Below are 21,788 nucleotides of genomic sequence, written 5' to 3'. Positions count from 1 at the left end.
AATCACATTACTTCTCTGGGTCTCAGTCTCCTACGTGGTGAAATGAGAAGGCTGGGCTCCATTGTATGACTGTATAATTCTATTAATACAATATCAAGTGCTTTGTTGCCTTAGTATTCGTAAATCTTCCAGAGGATAGTAAACGTTTTCTGACTTACATATTTGAAAACCTATCTCCAAGTCTGCAGTAGCTTTGAATAACAAAACTCCCCATCCTCATCGTTGTTGATCCTCTGCCATATGATACCTCTGGTACAAGGAGTGACCCACCATATTTAAAAAGATAATTACGGCAAGACCAAGGCAATCTTTGTGCCTTTTATTCACTAATTTGGGGGTGGTGTGGAGTTGCTTGGTGAGAATCTGAAACTCTACCTGAAATAGAGGCTTGGAATTCTGGGTCTCAAGATTTCTGACTCCATTTTCCAGAACACACCCTGAATTATCACCATCAGTGTGTTTGTATTTACATTTTAGGAAAGTAAGGAACGTATAAGGCAATATAATAATAATAATAGCAAACAGTTATATAGGATTTATGCTGTGTCAAGTACCGTTCTAAGGGTCTTCAAAACATTAACTCACTTGATCCTCACAACACTCATGAGTTAAGTCCAATTAGTATTCCCATTGTATAAATGAGGAAAGTGAGGCATGGAGCAATTAAGAAAGATTCCTTTATTATAAGGGATCTTACCTCAAGCAGAAATAAATGGGATCCTTTTAAAATAATTAAAACAAATGATAGGCCTGGTGCGGTGACTCATGGCTGTAATCCCAGCACTTTGGGAGGCCAAGGCGGGCAGATCACTTGAGATCAGGAGTTCAAGTTCAGCCTGGCCAACATGGAGAAATCCTTTCTCTACTAAAAATACAAAAACGAGCCAGACATGGTGGTGCGGGCCTGTAGTCCTAGCTGCCCTGGAGGCTGGGGCAGGAGAATCACTTGAACCCGGAAGGCAGAGGTTTCAGTGAGCTAAGATCACACCACTGCACTCCAGCCTGGGTGACAGAGCCAGACTGTCTCAAGGAAAAAAAAAAAAAAAACATGCAAGATGCACGGCAATTTGGAGACTCAATGTCAAGGAAAGAAGTTCTGTCAGAATCCCACAAACTAATTCTGAAGGAGTCAGTCAATAATAAAACACACATTGACATTAGGACTCTTCCTACCTCCAACCCTTTTTGACTTTGATTCTCTAAGGAGGAAAAAGGGGATTGAGAACTAGGCCTCAGGGCACCTAAATAAAGCTTTGCCAGCTCCCAAACACCTGTTACATCCAGTTCCCAAGAAGTTTTGAAGCTTTGAAATGTATCCTGGTATTGTTCCTAAGTCACTCCCTTGCTAGGTCCTTGATAAATTAGACTAGCACTTTTAAAAAATTCTTAAATCTCCTTTCACTTGAGATTCCAAAGCCAATATTTCTTTTCACCCTCATGCTTCCTAGAAAATTCTAGCTTTCCTAAGAATCACTCTTGCTACTATTTCAGACACCCCAGACCCATGGTTTCAGGTCCCATGGCCTGAGTCAGGTCCATCGTGGTGACGGAAGAATTAATACTGGCCTACCAGGATAATCAAAATCTGAGAAGATATTTATTCATTTATTTATTTAGAGATGGAGTCTCACTCTGTCGCCTAGGCTGGAGAGCAGTGGTGCGATCTTGGCTCACTGCAACCTCCGCCTCCCAGGTTCAAGTGATTCTCATGCCTCAGCCTCCTGCGTAGCTGGGACTACAGATGTGTGCCACCACACCGGGCTATTTTTTTTTTTTTTTTTTTTTTGTATTTTTAGTAGAGATGAGGTTTCACCATGTTGGCCAGGCTGGTCTTGAACCCCTGACCTCAGGTGATCCGCCCACCTTGGCCTCCCAAATTGCTGGGATTACAGGCATAAGCCACCGTGCCCTGCCTATTTATTTATTTTTTGAGATGGAGTCTCACTGTTTCACCCAGGCTGGCGTGCAGTGGCATGATCTCAGCTCACGCCTCCCAGGTTCAAGCGATTCACCTGCCTTAGCCTCCCTAGTAGCTGGGACTACAGGCGTGTGCCACCACGCCAGGCTAATTTTTGTGCTTTTCGTAGAGATGGGTTTCCCCATGTTGGCCAGGCTGGTCTCGAACTCCTGACCTCAAGTAATCCGCCCGCCTCGGCCTCCCGAAGGGCTGGAATTATAGGTGTGAGCCACCGCGCCTGGCCTAAGTCTGAGAAGATCGTTTGTTGATTCAACAAAATACAATGTTTAAAATCTATAACACAGTGAAAAGCATTGACTTGTCACCCAACCAAATCCTGGAAGTTGTGAGCAACCTTTGAAGTAGGAAGAGAGTACTTTGGGGACTAATAAAAGGAAACAATTTTACACTGTCAGTAGTGTGGAACTAGTTGCCCCCAATGGGTTTTAAATTCAAGTAGGGTGCAAGAGTGGTTTAGAGAAATTCCTGAGCGACAAATGAGGAAACCATGGGCTCTCTGAGATACAAGTCCAGTCTTCCGTAGGGGCATAGCCACGGCACAATGCTCTCCTGACCTAACGTCCTTAAAACCTTGGTCAGAAGTCAGACCATTGTGCTAATGCGTGAGGGTGTGCGTGGGGATGGAGGGTGGGATGGAACTCCTGCATAGTTAGCAACCCTGCACCAAATCCTGGCGACCTTCCAGGGCAAACCCTCCACTATGTCATGCTAATAACAGCAGGCCTAGGAAATGGCCCTATGCTACGTAGTCTTGACCCCCACACAGTCACAGTGTCCAGGTGGCTTTGTGAGTCACCCAGACCCTCCGTAATAATCCCACTGCGGGTGGGGCTGCCTTGCAGTTTCTGGCCGATTCCCAGCCTGACTCAGCTCTCCTCTCATGAGCTCCTATTTCTTGCCGGGCAGAAGCCGCCGCGGTACCCGCTCCACCCGGCATGCTCAGTCCTCGGGCCAGGCTTTGACTGCTGGACGCCAGCGCGCGGCCCCCTGCGCGCGTCCCGAGTGCCGGTCCCTTTAAATCTGGCAGGTCCGTTGCTAGGCAACCGCGCGGCCCGCTCTGGCGCTGCACTGCGGTGGCTCAGGCCGGAGCCGGCCCGGCAGGGTCGCGGTGGCCAGAGCCGAACGAGGGGCTGCCGCGCGCCGGTGGTGATTGGCTTTGAGGAAAAGAGGTTCGGGCTCTCCAGACCGCAACCACGTTTCCAGGTATGTCTGCGCACGGGAAAGCCGGGGCTCCCCCGGGCTCGCCCCTCTTCTTCCCGGACACAGGGGTCGAAGGGGCAGAGAGCCAGGGGCAGGGGCCCAAGTCCGCGCCCCGACCCCCACTGCAGGTTATTTCTGTCTTTAGAGGCTCAGGCCGGGACTGGAAAGCGTTTGGGAGGGAAAAGACCAGGGCGTGGGAGTGGCAGTGCGGAAAGAGGAGTGGGGTCAGGCCTCTCCCGCCGCCCGCCAGCGACTAGGTCGGGACTGGGGAGGTGGAAAGTGTCACCTGCAATGGGGACCGAAGCAGCGCCCCGACCCTGAGCCACCTTCTCTCCTCTGGAGGCAGCGATGGCAGGAGTTTCAGTTAACAATTTACAGAGAAAACTCCCAAATTATGCATACAAAGATACAGCTTTGTGGCAAGAATGTGACTTCCATACTAATAAAGTCTCAGCCTTCGGAATTAAGGTGACTCGCCGTATCTTTTCTTATAGAAGGAATAACTTCACACTAATAACAAAGAATTGGGGAGTAATAACCATTCACGGGGTCCAGTTTTCAATGGTACTTTTCTTCCCACTCCATAGCTGCAAAGCAATACAGAAGACAATTTGTCCCGGGGAGTGGACACTTTGGCCCATATATTAGGACCCTGACAGATGAAAGCAAAAATCAGGATGACTTCCCTTTTCGATGTTTTTGTTTGTTTGTTTGTTTGTTTCAAATTAACTGCACTCTGAGGGAGGGAGGCAAGGCCTGGGTTCCAGCCTTTTGCTAATGTGGTTCGTGGCGTGCTGATTAACAACGAGCCAGGCTCCCTCCTTTGCCCAATAGGTGTTAAAAGTGAGGAGGTACTGTGTTGGATAAAATTTCCTCATGATTCTTGTCCCATTTGATATCTGTATGGCTTGGGGAAGGAAGACTTAGTGGCATAATAGTTGGGGAAATGGGTTGACAAAAAGAGAAATTACCTCTTAGTGTCTGGTATCACATTTCAGATAGACCAAGTGACATTCTAAGTATATCACTTGTCTTTTTTTTTTTTTTTTTTTTTTTTGAGACAGAGACTTGCTCTGTCGCCCAGGCTGGAGTGCAGTGGCGCGATTTCGGCTTACTGCAGCCTTCGCCTACCTGGTTCAAGCGATTCTCCTGCCTCAGCCTCCTAAGTAGCTGGGATTACAGGCACGTGCCACACCGCGCCTGGCTAATTTTTGTATTTTTAGTAGAGACAGGGTTTTGCCTTGTTGGTCAGGCTGGTCACTCCTGACCTTGTGATCCGCCCGCCTCAGCTTCCCAAAGTGCTGGGATTACAGGCGTGAGCCACCGCGCCCGGCCATCACTTGTCATTTTAATCTACATCTCAGATATAAACACAGGTTTGGTCATTCTGGTTAAACATATTTCCTGATTACACGGAGGGAGGTGGAATTTTCATTTTTCCAGTTCAAACTGGAGAAGGAGGGCAAGGATATCCAGTAGATAGAAGATCTTGGACCCCAGGAAGTGTAAGTACAGTCGTGTTAGCTGATATTTTGTTGGAGTGTTTAGAAGCACAGAGCCTTACGCAACATAACTCTTCAGCCTTGTAATTGATCATCTGCATTGTCAGTAAGCTCTCAGGAAGGCCTCATAAAAATACAAAAGAAAAGTGTTCTGCCGGGCGCGGTGGCTCATGCCTGTAATCCCAGCACTTTGGGAGGCTGAGGCGGGCGGATCACGAGGTCAGGGGATCGAGACCATCCTGGCTAACACGGTGAAACCCCGTCTCTACTAAAAATACAAAAATTTAGCTGGGCGTGGTGGCGGGCGCCTGTAGTCCCAGCTACTCGGGAGGCTGAGACAGGAGAATGGCGTGAATCCGGGGGCGGAGCTTGCAGTGAGCCGAGATTGCACCACTGCACTCCAGCCTGGGTGACACAGCGAGACTCCATCTCAAAAAAAAAGAAAAAGAAAAGTGTCCTAAAGACTTTTAGCTAAGCCAAATAAACTTGAAGGGAAAAAAAAGTGCTTTCCCTAAAATACCACCCCCAAAACTTTATAAGCCAGAGGAGAAATTATGTCAAAAAAATTTTTTTAAAGTAACTTAGAATCAAAGCATTGTAGAGATTTCAGGAAGAATATTAAGGATCATTCATTAAACAAATATTTATACAGGGCTACTATGTATCAGGTAACAATGCCAGGCCATCATAGCATATTTGTATAATAAAGGTCTGTGTGAAATGCCACAGAAGCACAGGAACAATCCAGAGTGCAAAGTCATCCTTGCTAGTCTTCAAACGAATACTCATTTCTGAGAAGTTATTGGTGCCTCTGAAATACAGTGGGACATTTGGAAAGCTCTTGGTAAAGCAATTGGTGATTTTAAAATGCTGATATATTAGGGTGTAGAAAAAACTACCACTTTTTTGTTTAGATAAAATCAATTCAGCTTCTGAAATTTGGGGACATCAACAACTAACTTACAGAAGTTAGGGCTAATTTTTCCCTGAGGATGCAGATTAAATCAATCTGAGATTGGAATTTAGGCTTCCTTATATTTGTTTTAATAGTACCTACTTTTTTTTTCAAACTAACTTTTTCTGAGGTCTGATGACTTCTGGCTGGCCACTTTGGAGTACATATCTCTGGAGAAAGTTTACGTTGTTTAACTGGCTGGTTTATGTTCAAAGGGAGGGTAAGGAAAACCTGAAAATGAACAAAACCCATTGTTTACAGTACACTTTAAAAATTGCTTTCATTTCCATTTTCATTCGTTTTTCTTAATCACCTGTGAAACCAATATATTGTCCCTATTTTACACCTGAAGAATCTGAGGCTCGCAGTTCTAAAATGTGGGGGCCAAGATATCTGACTCCTTCAGTCTTTTTTCCACCATAGTCCACACTCAGTTCCTTTCTCAGGAACTTCCTTTTCCTTCTTCCCCACAATTTTGCACGGTAATACATATTGATCCATCTTGACTTCAGACAGTTCATTTGCGTCCTTCTTTTGGTATTTAATAGTTTTCTGCAAGTCAGTGAAAGAAGGTGGAGAATGGGGAATCTCCCCTATGGGGGCAGGTCAGAATCTTCTGAGGAAAGAGGGTAGTGATGGGAGTGTTTTTGTGTCTGGAAACAGTGTAAGCAGGAAAAAGAAAATTTAAAAAAAAGGTTGAGAACCACTGCTCTGAAGTGAGAGTAAATTGGATAGTTGAGAAAGAAGCAAAACTAGTGATTTCCTTTGTAACAGACTTTTTTCCTAGTTTGGTGGAGCAGTTTTTCTAAGGGTCCAGAGAACAGACTATCCAAGAATAAGGGGAGAAAGTTCTTTATGCTAAGAGGAGCCCTTTGTCTTCACCTTACTGCCCCTGGTTAGTGACTAAAAGCCATGCCCCTTCTTGAGCGCTACTAAGCTACTAAGCGACTAAGGGTAATGACAGGTTACTCAACACAGGTTGGAGATAACCTTTTCCAACCATCATTCCCAGTTTACAAAGTTTGAGAGGAAGGACCCTTGCGAGATGGGAAAAAGCCTTTGGCATTCTTCCAGAACTGTTTTCCAGTCCCTACCTACTCTGCCTGGAAGAATAATGGAATTTTGCAGGCAGATCTAAATTTGTGAAGAGAGATGGTCCTGAAAATTTGAAACCTAAATCTTTTTTTTTTTTTTTTTTTTTTAGGAGACAGAGTGTCGCTCTGTTTCCCAGGCTGGAGTGCAGTGGCATGATCATAGCTCACTTCAGCCTCAACCCCCTGAGCTCAATCAATCCTCCCACCTGAGCAGTTAGGACTACAGACATATACCATCACACCTATCTAATTTTGTTTTTAATTTTTGTAGACACGAGTCTCACTATGTTGCCCAGTCTGGTTTTGAACTCCAGGCATCAAGTTATCCTTCCGCCTCTGCCTCCCAAAGCACTGGGATTACAGATGTGAGCCACTATGCCCATGTAAATGGGATAAGACAACAGAAAAAAAATTTTTGGTTTATGTCATCGAATTTCCCTAAAGCCTGTGATTTAAAATATGAATATTTTAGAAAACAAATAATTAAATTTCACATTCACTTTAATATGATTATATTCTCTAGGGCCCCAGCTCAAAAATGAAACTGAGATGGTTTGCAGATTTCTCCTTTCACAGTAAACAGTAGTGTATTATTTTCTGGAGCTATTTGAGAATAAATGTGCATTCCTCTAAGATTTTTATGGAACAGTGCACCTACAGGTCCATTGTAAATGACTGTTCTTTGCTTAGCTCTCGACATTTATGTTACATCATGTTATATATAAATTCATCTTCAATTTATTTTATCAGTGGTTCTCAAATTCTTTAGGTGAATACAAACCACTTGCATGAGACGAGAGATCTCTTACTCCGCAAAAATGTTCCATTACTTTGCCACTGCAAAAAAAAAAGTCACCCGAGGATAAATGATAATGTTTTCAGTGAGACACTGACTAGAACCATCAGGAGTCCATTATTAATTCATGTCAGACACAAATGAATAGATGTAGTCATATTGTAGACACATACGCCTTAACAGTGCAGTCCTGCGGGCTTCTGGGGCATTGCTATCTTAGAGGGCTACTGATGTTGTTTTTGTCCTATGACTTTTTATTGTTTTCCTGTCTGTGTTCTGGATTATTTGCTTCTAAAGAAACCAGTTTTTCATCCCCTCGAGGCCTCCTTCCCCTACCCTTCTGACCTTCAGTATCCATTGTAGTGTTGAGTAGGCACTTACACTAATGTCCACAACTGACCCACTAACAGGCATGCCTACACTTTCAATAATGGCTTATGGTTTGGTTTGCCTTATGCTGGAACAAATTACCTAGTCAAGTTTATTGAGAACAAAATGGCTGCCAGCCCAGGGTAAAGGAGTGTCATTGCCTTAAAGCATATTCCCTGTTCTCGCCAGAGAATTCTAATGCCATACTCGTTCTGCATAAAAAGAGACAGTGCAATTTGTGAAGAGAAAATGAGACTGGCAGCTTTTACCCCGAGTCTGGGCTTTGCCACATTCTGTGACTAGATTTGGGAACAAGCCCTTAAAGGATATCTTGCCAATGAAAGAGAGAGAGAAAAAAAAGAAGCAGCTCAGAGACCCCTTGACCCTGCCCTGTGTAAGCCATGGGAGGGAAATTCCAAAAGGCTTTTCAAACCTTTCTTTCTGTTCTTTGAAATGTGACATGCAGTTCTCCTTACCCTCCCCCCTTCACTTTTCCTCTCTTCTTTTGTGGCCTTTTAAAAGATACCTAAGCTCTGAAAATAGTGGGTTGTTTTCTTTCAATGTGGGGAATGAAACCTAGCAGATGAATAAAGAAGAATTTTAGAACAAGCACTGACCTGGGAGACAGGGTCCTCAGTTTTACTACTATGGGCTGTGTGGCCTTGGTCAAGTCACTTAACTTCTCTGGGCCTTAGTCATAAATGGACTCTTCCCATTTCAGTAACTATATAGGCTTCACTGAAAGGCATTTCCTTTCAGACACCAGGAAATTATACAGAGGCTCAGGGAAGAAAGACAGTGAAAATTAAAAAGTGTGTGCATGTGTGTATGTGTTTCGCCAGAGATTTATGGGATGGTTGGATGTAGAAGTTACTTTTTCAAGGAGCAAAATTATTAATGAAAAGAGTTTTTTATTTTAACCTTTATCCATACCCAGACCTCTATCTCAGATGTGTCATTCTTGCTATCTCCAGATATAAAGTGGCCACACTTTACTTGCCCCTGTGCTCACCTCCTTCCTAATCAATCCCACCACTGCCCTTCATCCAGAGTTAAGAGAAATAGTAATCTCTCTGCCATTGCTACCTGATTAGAAGCATTTTTATCATCTATAGAATTGTTGGGTAAAAATTTGACTGCTAAAAAATGTGACTGGCAATTAATATCACCCTCTTTTCTCCTCTCTCTGTTCCTTTCCTCTATGATTGCTGTAATAATTCCTACTGATTTGCATTCATATTTCTAGAGAGGAGGGAAACCAAGAAATGATGTTTCCCTTTAAGAACAGATTGATCAATGATGCTTCTGGATGGTGACTCATAGCATAATAAAAGTCAGAAAGGACTGTTTCAAAAGAAAGAAGATGATACTCCAATGGCAAATACGTACTGTAAATTTCAGGTCTGAGTTTATCACTATGGTCTGATTGACCTCAAGAAAGCTTGGCTTCTGGCTTTTGGACCAATGATTTTAGTACCTTCACTGAACTCTCCAAATAGTTCATCTTAAGAATATGTGTACCTTCTCCTTTCCTCAAAGCCAAGTAGTTGCCAGTAGGGATGTACCCTTGGGGATGGTGAGTCCCTTCCATCTTTTGTGTGGCAAAGGGGAGAGATATGTTCAGTGCCTATAGGTATCAAGTTTATTCCTTCATTGCTTATAGTAAGGAAAACCTGTGTTATTCAAAATAAACTACTGTTTGTGAAAAGAAAAGAAAAGATCATACACCAAAAAGTAGTTATCTCAGGGCCACGAGATTATGAAGGAGATTCCTTCTGTTTTATGTGCTTTTCTGTATTCTCCAAAATTGTTATAATAATCAAAGAAAATATTAATTAAGTTATAAATACAACATTTGCCATTTCTCATTACCAGCAGAAAATTACATTTCAGTGCATAGATAAAAGAGATGCAGGCATACTTTGATTTTTCTCCATGGTAATACTACAAATATGTCTTGATAAATTAATATATAAAATGAATAAAGTGACCCTCTCCATCTTTTCCTCACCCTTTAGGGCTAACTTCAGCTACCGGTTGGTGGCTTCAGGTGCCAGTGGCCCTCCACATGCTGCTTTGGTTCTTCTTTCTCCCTTCCCTCAGAAGTAGTCACTTATCAAATATTTCAGTGCTGTGGGAAAGCTGTACATTAAGGATTCCCTTTGGGTAGGGAAGACTCTTTTTGAAACAAAATAATCATCCTCATATTTTTATAAACTTGGAAAGTTGTTTGTGATTTAGTATGCTGAATTTTCACCTAAAAACTACACTCAGAGTCAATATCTTGAGAAAAACACATTTGGTGGCATTAATATTTTCAATTGTTGACATTAGGTTCTCCTCAAGAAATTGCTGTCAAAACAGATAGAATTCTGTACACTTGGCAGTCTTGCCTAAAAGCAAAGCCCAAGACTGGAATAGCAGGAATTTATAGGTCAAGACAGAAGGGCATTTGGCAGAGTTAGTCATAAGGAAGTCTGCATGGTATACTTTACCAAAAGCTCACATCTCATTAAGCCCTGATGTTTTAGTCACTTTAAAGAATGAATAAATAGTCCAATCCACAAGAACTAGAAAGGCATCAGACACATTGAAAGCACAGGTATTACCAACATTAACCTATTAATTTCAAATCACTTTTTTTATTTTAAAGCAGTCTGTTTTTATGTGTACAGCTGTTTTCTTATAGAATCACTTTCTGTGTGTACAGTAAGTAGCTAAATGTGCCAGTTTACCAGTTCTATTTCATAGGATCAGAGACTTTTAAAGCTGGAAGCATCTGTAGAACTTAGCTCGTTCAGCCCTTTCCATTTATAAATGAGGGAACTGAGGCCCAAGTCATTCAGTGAGTTAGAGAGAGAGCCAGCACTCAAATATTTAGATTCTTCACCCATGAGCCAGCATTCTTATTTCTCTCTACTATGCTAGCTACTAGTGTAAATAATGTGCCTGCCTTGGTTTTAAATTGTGTTTTTCAGATATTGGAAGAGGGGCCTGGAGAAATGGATGCTAGAAGAAAACACTGGAAGAAGTATATGTTTACTCCTTTTTTTAGTGCACAGGATGTTCTAGAAGAGACTTCTCAGCCTGAATCTTCTTCTGAACAAACGACTACAGATAGCAGCAAGAGAATGGAAGAAATTTGTAATTTGTCCAGTAGAAAGTTTCAAGAAGAAAGTAAATTTAGGAGGAAAAAATATATTTTCCAACTAAATGAAATAGAACAAGAATCAAATTTAAGAGAGAACAAGATAAACATTTCACAGAACGAGACAGACACAAATTCTGCATCCTATGAATCATCTAATGTGGATGTTACAACCGAAGAAAGCTTTAACAGCACGGAAGATAGCTCTACCTGCACTACAGATAACTTACCAGCTCTACTAAGACAAGACATAAGAAAGAAACTTATGGAAAGAATGTCTCCAAAACTTTGCCTGAATATTTTGAATGAAGAACTGGAAGAACTTAATATGAAATGCAGAAAAATAGAAGAGGAATTTGAAAACGCTGAAAAAGAACTTTTGTACTACAGAAAAGAAATATTCACAAAACCTCTAAATTTTCAAGAAACAGAGACGGATGCTTCAAAAAGTGACTATGAAGTTCAAGCTTTAAGAAATGACCTGTCTGAAAAAGCAACAAATGTAAAAAACTTAAGTGAACAACTCCAGCAAGCCAAAGAAGTCATCCACAAATTGAACCTAGAGAACAGAGATTTAAAAGAAGCTGTTAGGAACTTAAAACATCAAACCAAGTTTGGAAATGTGCTCCTAAAAGAAGAAATGAAATCATATTATGAATTAGAAATGGCAAAGATCCGCGGAGAGCTCAGTGCCGTCAAGAATGAACTGAGAACTGAGAAGACCCTACAAGCAAGAAATAACAGAGCCTTGGAGTTGCTTAGAAAATACTATGCTTCTTCAATGGCAACATCATCAAGTATCTTTGACCACTTTACTGGGGATTTTTTTTAAAACTTAAAAATATCCTTCCATTACACAAGTCATTGAGCCAAATCAGTGTTTATTGTATTTGCTTTGTGTATTACTTAAAATATATGTAATAGGATGTTATTTTCATTTTCGGTAAATCACAGTATCTATAAAACATATACATGTTTCCAAGCTTCTGCTTTCTCTTTCTGATGAAGTTATTCCAGGAGTACAAATGGAAACAAAGCTTTGGAAATCTCATATATTCACTCAAAAACACATACTGATTCACCAAATCATTTATGAATACAAATCAACAGCCATTTTGTGATCTTGTAAGCAAATATGTCCTTGCAACGTGAATATTTTTCCATCTGTGTTCATTGATGTTAACAATAAAAATCTTGTTTATGTGTATAAGCCTAACATATGCCTGTGGGTCTTGTAACTGCCTGTTCAAACTCAGTGGGATACCAAAAATGTATCTGCTTACTTTGGGGGTCTAACTTTAATTCGGTACATATAAACATCTCTGAAAAAAATGTAGTTTTTTTTCTTCCCCCTGCTGTTTTTCCCCAGGCTTTCTCCTTTGACCTGGCCACGGTTCCCATAGACTAGAAGACAACTTAGAGACATTGCTGTGACCTTTGCTAGAGCCCTGCTCTTGTCAGCAGTGGCTTTTGTGTTTTCTTATGTTGACCAGTAAGGGGCGTTGTTTACACAGTTCTCTCAAAACTCGACCAGGGGAAAATTTCGAAGCTTCCTGTCCGGCTTACATCACAAGTTGGTGGGGACTGTGGTGAAGTTGGATGTCATCTGGATAAACTTTCAGTGAGCTGGCTTGATTTTTACAGTAATCCAGCCCTGTAAGGGCCCCAGGTGATGACAATTTATTTTACACTTATACGTGGTGAAAATGTACTGCCTCAATCTTTTGGTGGAAGTGATGGGCCAGTTGATCCTTTACCATTTGTTTGTATCAGTTATCAAGATATCCTGTAATAGGAGCTCTATTTGCATGGTGTTTTAAAGCCTAATGAACCAAATGTAACTGCAGACTATGAGGATGAGATACAATTGTAAGGGTTTAGGTATCTTCCCTGTTGGGAAAGATTTGGCTTCTAGTACTTGCTCTGCCAGTAACTAGTTAGTTAACTTTCTTCCCCTAAATGTCCTTATCTATGAAACAAGGCAGCAGATGTATCATCAAGATTCTGTTCAGTTCTAATGTTCTGTGATTTCACCTCAATGATTTTATTTGCAAGTGTAACTCTACCTGTAAGGAAGTAAAACTCCTATGGCATTGGATGCATTCAATTCTTTTTTGTTTTGTTTTGTTTTGTTTTTTTGAGATGGAGTCTTGCTCTGTCACCCAGGCTAGAGTGCAGTGGGGCAATGTCGGCTCACTGTAACCTCCGCCTCCCGGGTTCAAGCAATTCTCCTGCCTTAGCCTCCTGAGTAGCTGGGATTACAGGCACCTGCCACTACACCTGGCTAATTAATTTTTTTTTTTTTTTTTTTTTTTGTCAGTAGACAGGGTTTCACTATCTTGGCCAGGCTGGTCTCGAACTCCTGACCTCATGATCCACCCACCTCGGCCTCCCCAAGTACTGGGATTACAGGCGTGAGCCACAGCGCCCAGCCTGGATGCATTCAATTCTAATACTTTGGGGGACCTACTTTGCAGACCCCCTTCGAAAGAAAATATAAGCAGGGTCCTTTATATAGATTGAACATCTCCAAATACTATCAATAATAAATCAATAGAGGTTGTTTCTCTACCTTTCTCTTGTTTCCTCTTTATTCATTAAGGCTGGGGAAGGCACTGAATGGATACTGACTAAGCTGACCTGGAGGCTGAACAAGTCTTGCCTTGCCTGGGAAGATTGCCGTAAATTGGAAGATGCTAATCATTGGAGCTTTCTGACTTAGTCCTGATAAACCTAACCCAAGCACTGGCAGCCTGCCTCAAAGGGGGAGATGACTTTCAGGTTTTTAGTGGTCACTGGCTTCCCACCAAGGGTCTAAGTATGAAAGCAAACTAGGAACTCGTTGCCCTGTTTTACTCTCTTCTTCATCACCCCCTTATAAAATTACCCCTTTGTACTTGCCTCATAAAGACTCTCATTCCCTGAATGCTAATGCGAAGAGCTGCTTACATGTTTAAAAATTTTATAATGTATTAATTAAGCTACTAGGCTCAATCCTTTCAGTATAATTCTTTTTTTATTATTATTTATTTATTTATTTATTTATTTTTAGAGAGAGGGGGACAGGGTCTTGCTATGTTGCCCAGGCTGGACTCAAACTCCTGGGCTCAAGTGATCCTCCCCAGTAACTTGGGCTACCGGCATATGCCACCATGTCTGGCTAGTGTAATTCCATTTTCTTTTCTTTTCTTTTTTCATTTTTTTTTTTTTAGACTGTGCCTTGCTCTGTTGCCCAGGCTGGAGTACAGAGGCATGATCTCAGCTCACTGCAACCTCTGCCTCATGGGTTCAAGCAATTCTCGTGCCTCCGCCTCCTGAGTAGCTGGGATTACAGGCAGCTAATTTTTTTTGTATTTTTCTTAGAGATGGGATTTTGCCATATTGGCCAGGCTGGTCTCGAACTCCTGAGCTCAAGGGATCCACTCACCTCAGCCTCCCAAAGTGCTGGAATTACAGGCATGAGCCACCATGCCTGGCCTATAATTCTATTTTCAAAGAGGAACTTTTATTCCAGGAGTATTTCTGTGAACCAACCATACATTTAAGGTTTTCAGTGACAATTTGGTTTATCTTGCCTGAGCGTGTATGCGTGCTTGGGGGCAGGGAAAGAGTGGTGGAAGGAGGTCGAGAGACATTAAGTGTATGGCTTAGACTAGGTCTAGGGCAGGGGGTGGGGTTTCTTTCTAGGATGGAACTAGAATTCAGATTCTTGATGAGACAGCCTGAAATACTAAGACCCAGCAAGGCCTGCCCTATGGAAAGATCCTATGGAAAGCATAGGTCCAGACAGACACTAACCAGAGAAGTAATATACGATCACTAACTTCATAGGGCCAAGGAGAAACGGGAGCCAATGTCACAGACCAACAGTTTGGAATTAGGAAGGGATTGCATCAAAATAAAAGCAGGGCTGGAATAAACTGGGAGAAAGCTGAGCTACTATTCCTCTTCATGGGCAGATGATAACAGCAGTGCGTTGAACTAGTTTAAGGAACTAGAATCAGTATATCATCACTTTACTTTCTAGTATATTAAATGGGAGATCTGGAGGTGTCTTTGTTGTTGTTGTTGTTTTAGAGGTGGGGGCTGGCCTTGTTGCCCAGGCTGGAGTGCAGTGGCACAAGTAACTCACTGCGGCCTTGAACTCCTGGATTCAAGCAATCCTCCCCACCTCAGCCTCCTGAGTAATTGAGACTACAGGGGCTTGCCTCCATGCCTGGCTAATTTTTCATATTTTTAGAGACAGGGTCTCACTATGTTGTCCAGGCTGGCCTCAAACTCCTGGCCTCAAGCAATCCTCTGCCTTAGCCTTCTGAAGGAGTGGGATTACATGCATGAGCCAGCAGGCTTGGTCCTTGGAGGTGTTTATTTTATTTTATTTTATTTTTAAATAGGAATGGCACATCAGGCCACTCATCCCTTTAACTAATCTGTTGGGTAAAATATTTGAAATCAGCAATGCAGTCACACACCATTCATCACCAACTTCTAATCCCTTACTTATTAAGAAGCATGGGCTGTCACAGTTCTCTAGAAATATCTGTTCCACCTTGGTTTAATAATTCAGTTCTATAAACATTTGGTGAGTACTTATTGCCACAGTTCATTCCTTCTAAAACACATTTTTAAAAATTTATTGACATTTCCTGAATTTGGGACACATCTTCAAATTGATGTTATGTCATAGAATAATTGTCAGTATTTTGTTTCTCTTAGTAATTCATGAAATAATGGTGTGTCTTACAATTGATGGAGTTTTAGATTTAATGAAATAAGGTATGTGCTAGGCTGGGAATATGGGAATCAAAGGGTTTATGAATAAGACAAGTCTCTGACCTCAAGGAGCTTACTTATGCAATTAACTTAAACAATGTGGTAAGAGCTATACCACCAACGCTAATATAAAGTGCTGTGGGAGCATAAAGGAAGATCAATTAATTCTGCCTGTGGGACTGGGAACCACTTCGTAAAGGAGGTGACATTTGAGCTGGGCCTTGAAGGATATGAAGGATTTTTCCAGACAAAGCATGGGAGTAGGAGGCAGGGACATTTCTGGAATGTGAATATGGAAGGTTTATTTGGCTTCAAAGAGGACTCAGCAGCAATGAATTAGAGCACTGGTATGTTATGTGTTACTGATTTTTTTTGTTTGTTTGCTGAGATGGAGTCTCGCTCTGTTGCCCAAGCTTGAGTGCAGTGGCACAATACTGGCTCACTGCAACCTCCACCTCCCGGGTTCAAGTGATTTCCTGCCTCAGCCTCCCGAGTAGCTGGGATTACAGGCACCTGCCACCACGCCTGGCTAATTTTTGTATTTTCAGTAGAGACAGGGTTTCGCCACGCTGGACAGGCTGGTCTCAAACTCCTGACCTCCTCAGGTGATCCGCCCGCCTCGGCCTCCCAAAGTGCTGGGATTACAGGTGTGAGTCACCTCGCCCAGCCATGTTGCTGATTTTTAATGTCTCGTTTGAGGTTCTACCCTGAAAATTACTGGAAATTCCAACATTTTTGGTCATTTGCAGATAGACTGGAGAATGATGTTGTCAAGACATAAAGACCAGGTTCCAGACAACAAACTGCAGAAAACCATTTTGCTGATGCTACTTTACCTTTGAACGCTATCATTTTTGTTTTGGAAACAAAAGACCTAAGAGATTTTTGTCATAAGCCAAGTCTGCCGTGAGTAGACTGGTTTCAAGGAGATGTATGAAAGAGAAACATCACAGTTGCTCCTCTCTCCAAAGAAGCATAGAGTATAGAGGTTAAGTGCACAAACTTTGGTTATCCACTTACTAGCTGTGTGACCTTGGGCAACTTGTGTAATTCTCTGTAGCTCAGTTTCCTCATCTTGTAAGACAGGGTTCATAAATAGTGTTTTTGAGAGGTAAGATGAGATCACATACAGTCAATAAATGTCATCCTTGTTATTATCATTATTGCCTAATTGACAATGGGAAATCGACCAAATCTATCTGTCTCCTCCCAGCTATTACTCTCACCAAGCTTTTTATACCTATTGTGTTCCCTGGAGAGAATATGATGAACTAATTCATAATATGTGTATCAGTGATGTGTGTATATATTTGGGAAGGTGGAGCAAGTTGCAGAGAAGACATGTTGGTTTTATTAGTATACGAAGTCTTAAGGCAAAGTAGCAAATCTATTGTGATGGCTCTTCTGGCCTCAGGAAGGATCCTGTAGAGGGAATTTCTTGGGTTAGAGCCTACCCAGCCCCCCTCCAATCAGGTCTGTGTTCGACTGGGCCCTGGGTCTAGCAGGCAGAGTACCAGAAGGAGGAAGAAAGCCCTGCTATAGTGCTCCAGAGGGAAAAATCTCATCTAGGAAAAGGGAATGGAGACAAGAGAGGCTACTATAGCATTTTTTCATTTCCCCTTGGCACAGGGAGCCATGCAGCTGGGGACCCACTACTACAGCTGCTCAGATAAAAATAAGTCATTGTCTTGTCCTTTGTACTCATAAGACACTGAAGCTATAGTTATCTATGTATTGTAGGTGTACCCTCCTTTCCATACTGAGTACCAAGGTGGTGTCTCCCCTGTTTAGTGGTCAGAGCTATTGTTCACAGGGTCTCTCTCTCCCTCCACCTCACTACCTCTCTCTGTGAATGACACCTTTGATCACACTCAACTTTCTGATGATTGCTATGTTTCACTGGGTGTAGGTTGCCATTTCCCAGGAGACTGGGCTTATTACTGGTTCTATGAGGATGTGTTATGGGGTATCCTCAAAGAATTACGTTTGCCTTTCAGCCCATGCCTGTTGACTCCGCAACAGGTGTTGTCATGTATGTTTCAGACCATGACAGGAGGCATACCTAAGAGATTCTCCTTATGTCACTAGCACCCTAGCCTGTATTTGGGCTATTGGTTGGAGCCTAGTAACAAAACTTTATCATGTGTCACACATTTCTACATGCATTGTCTTGTGTAGTCTGCACAAAAATCCTTGATTGCCTCTCATTTTTTACAGGTGAGGAAACCGAGGCTCAAAGATATGAAATGACTTAGTCAGTATCACAGAGCTAGCAAGTGATGGATCTGGGATTCAAACCAAGCCTGTCCAACTCCATTAGGATGCTTGCCCCATTATATCAGGTCACCTTTTGTGCTAAAATTAATGAGCCAAAGATTAATCATCGTAGAGATTATTTAACTTTCCCAAAGACAGACTCATTTAATACTGCCACCTGGACTCAACTTGAGTCAGTCATCTAAATAGCTGAGATGAGCAGTGAAGATGCAGCTTATTACTGGAAAGACTGACGTGTGCATGTCTTCTGATGGCAGGTTAGTAGGTCTACATGAAGACACAGCATCCTCTTCCTATGGTTATGGAATGGATGGTAACAGTAACATCAATGAGAACAATTGAAATATGAAGCCCAACTAACAGCTCTCTAAATAAAGAAAGCTCCAGCACTGATGGAGCCAAATCAATAAACAACCAGGACTCTTTGATGAACACTCACTTTAGCTTTGGGCTCTGACTTTTATAATTCAAAATGATTGATCCTATTTCACCCAATACTCATTTTTTCCTTAGATTATTTGCCTCCTAAAGTGTTTTCATTGAAAGCTAACTAATTTTTGAGAAAAATTAATGCTGTGAACCCTCACCCCCGAACCTTGCTGCTTAGAAAGTGTTAATTATACTTGATGATTTATATGTTTTCCTCTTCTTTCCTTGACTCCCTGGTAATCTTCTTAAAGTTACAGTAAAGGAATCATATTCTGCTCACTCATAACTGAATCAATCCTTGAAAAAAGATTTCAGGATCTTTTTACTAAAATATCTTCAATAACAAGACAAAATGTTTTCTTTCAAACGGACAAATGTATGCAAGATTGTACAAAAAAACATTTCCCCTTCATACAATGAAGGAGAAGAAAATCGGGAAAGCTGCTTTTGACTTCGTAAATGTGGGTTATGTCAGCAGAGAGCCTGGAGGGCATTTCTGGTTTTGAGGTAATCAACCTTTTAAAATGCATAATACACTTTTATGTGGTTTTAATGAGTACAAAAATATATTTGCATGTAGCATAAGGACTTTTTCCCCACAAAACATGTGTTATCTTGAATCTTTTCCTTTGGGTATATATTAAGGTATGTTTATAAATAAACTGCTGAGAGCAAAGGGGCTCCAGTTCCTATGTTTGTGCCAGGGGAGAGTGCTGTACTAGAAAAAGCAGGAGACGTGGAGTTTGCCCACTTTGTTCCTCTGGTAGAAGATAATGAGATGGAATTTTGGGTGGTAGATGTTTACTGGGGATTGACACCTGTGAAGGAAAAGGGGGAGGAAGCAAGACTGGGCAGAGAGAAGTTGAATCGCCATGCAAGCCTGACAAAACCTCAGCAACCCCAGCAGGGACCTCTGGAGTATTGTTCATCAGAGTGCCCCGAATTGGGTAGAAATGCCTGGGCTTTTGTTTTACTTTATTTTATTTTATTTTGAGGCAGAGGCTCACGCTGTCACCTAGGCTGCAGTGCAGTGGTGCAATCACGGCCCACTGCTGCCTCTACTTCCTGGGCTCAAGCGATCCTCCCACCTCAGCCCTCTGAGTAGCTGGGACCACAGGCGTGCGCCACCATGCCCGGCTAATTTTTGTATATTTTGTAGAGACGGGGTTTCACCATGTTGCCCAGGCTGGTCTCGAACTTCTGGGCTCAAGTGAGCCACCCGCCTCGGCCCCCCAAAGTGCTAGGATTTCAGGCGTGAGCCACCGCACCTGCCCCCTGGGCTTTTATTCTCCTGCCTCATTGAGTCGCCAGATGCAAGCTGCCTCTGTCTGGAAGAATATAACCTGGGGCCGAGTGTATGAGTGTCTCTCTGCAGGTAAGGCAGGCCTTGCAGGAGCTGACAGCTGGAGACTGCCTGTCAACCTCACTCCCCACCATTGGACAGCAAATCCTTTCTTGAGGTGGTGCATCTTTGTGTCTACCACAGTCCATCGCTTGCGTCTCTTTCTCAATTCCTTCACGCCTCTCCCAGAAGGGAACCTTGGAAGAGTGGTATTAGTGGGACAAACTACAGCCCCCACTGCTACAGTTAGTCTTGGGGCTGCAACTGTTTCTCAGCACCTGCCGCCTCCACTGCTCATTCTAGGTCACGCTCACCCATAGCTACTGCCCTCTGGTGGCCATGATGGCTTCCTGGTTGGCCTGACCCAGACCCTAATTTCTGAGGGGCTAAGAGCAGCCTGGTCATTATCCCCTTCTCAGGCTGGGGCTGCTGTATCTGTCCACTTATAGTCACAACTTGGCAAGGAAGTACTGAGATATGCCCAGGTGGCACACCTATTTCTCCCTCTCCCCATTGTGGAACAGCAGCCCCATCTCCTCCTGATAATTTGAGTGAATTACTGCTACCAAGTCAGTGACCCCTCTTCTGGCCTACTGGTCTCTGGACACAAGGAGCCCAAAGTGTCCAGGCAGCAGCTGTAGCTTATAATTCAGTAAGAGGTTGACTCTGGAAATGATGTGTCTCCTTTGGAGACCAGGTCCTCTAGCCCTGTAGCATGTAAGGGAGAAAATGTTTCTTTCCTCACCCATTGTGAGGTTCATACCTAGCACCCCTATAACAAAACACAAATTAACAAGATAAAAGGAGACAAATTTATTTAACACAAGTTTTAAGTGACATGGGAACCCTCAGAAATGAAGACCCAGCGAAACAGGAAAAACTGCTTCTGCTGTTTTCTCAAATGCCAAGGTATCATAGTTGGGGGTAGCATGTCCTGAACCCTGTCAAGAGTTACAGAGCACAAAGTTCCTATATTAGTCAGGATTCAATCAGAGAAATGGGGCCATTAAGAGATTTTATTTATTTATTATTATTATTATTATTTTGAGACAGAATTTCACTCTGTCGCCCAGGCTGTAGTGCAGTGGCCCTACCTCAGGTCACTACAACCACTGCCTCCCGGGTTCAAATGATTCTCCCACCTCAGCCTCCCAAGTAGTTGGGATTACAGGTGCATGCCACCATGCCTGACTAATTTTTGTATTTTTTGATAGAGATGAAGTTTCACCATGTTGGCCAGACTGGTCTTAAACTCCTGACCTCAAGTGATATGCCCGCCTCAGCCTCCCAAAGTGCTGGGATTATAGGAGTGAGCCACCACACCCAGCAAGAGATTTTATTTTTATATCTATACCATCTACATCTATCTATCTATCTATCTATCTATCTATCTATCTATCTATCTATCATCTATCTATCCATCAGAGATTTGACCTTAATTGTGGGAGCAGGACTGGTTAAACAGCCTCTGCATTTCTTCACATTTAATGCTAGCATGAAGTCTGCAGGACAGTCAGGAGGGAACAATGAATGAAAAGTGGAGGAGAACAGAGACAAACTAGAACCCAGAAGCATGAGCTGGAACACAGGAGGATGAACTAGGGTCTGTATCAGTCTCTCGTTATCTCCAACTTGGGTGATGTGGGTATCCTGCAGGGGAAGCTGGTGCCCTTTGCCCACAGCTACACACACACCTGGCCTATATCCAGGAGTCTGAGACACTAAAGGATGGTTGGGAGGAAGGTGTAGCAGCCGCTGCTGACCCAGTTGCTGCTGCACGCCACTGAGGTGAGCCAATAGATAAGTGACAATGTGCATGAGCTACAACTGCACCTGGTTTCCCTGCACTGATTTTCCAATGTAGAAACTATATGGCTCCTAACTGACTAAGGCCCAACAAATCTCCAAAAGATCTCTGTGACCCA

At 42.6% G+C, this 21,788-nt stretch overlaps 1 protein-coding gene across 1 annotated transcript; it reads left to right on the top strand.

Annotated features, from left to right (window-relative positions):
- The first annotated feature begins 2,850 nt into the window (after positions 1 to 2,850).
- On the top strand, positions 2,851 to 12,909 carry LOC105481420 (coiled-coil domain containing 160). The gene is made up of 2 exons (XM_011741014.3): positions 2,851 to 3,181; positions 10,873 to 12,909. The coding sequence occupies exon 2, from the start codon at positions 10,897 to 10,899 to the stop codon at positions 11,872 to 11,874; it is 978 nt and encodes a 325-aa protein (XP_011739316.2). The 5' UTR covers positions 2,851 to 3,181; positions 10,873 to 10,896; the 3' UTR covers positions 11,875 to 12,909.
- The last annotated feature ends 8,879 nt before the right edge of the window (positions 12,910 to 21,788 follow it).

This window comes from Macaca nemestrina, chromosome X, assembly GCF_043159975.1.
Source record: "Macaca nemestrina isolate mMacNem1 chromosome X, mMacNem.hap1, whole genome shotgun sequence".
NCBI classification, from domain to species: Eukaryota; Metazoa; Chordata; class Mammalia; order Primates; family Cercopithecidae; genus Macaca; species Macaca nemestrina.
The sequence above is the reverse complement of the archived record's forward strand: the minus strand, read 5'-3'. Positions and strand labels throughout refer to the sequence as shown.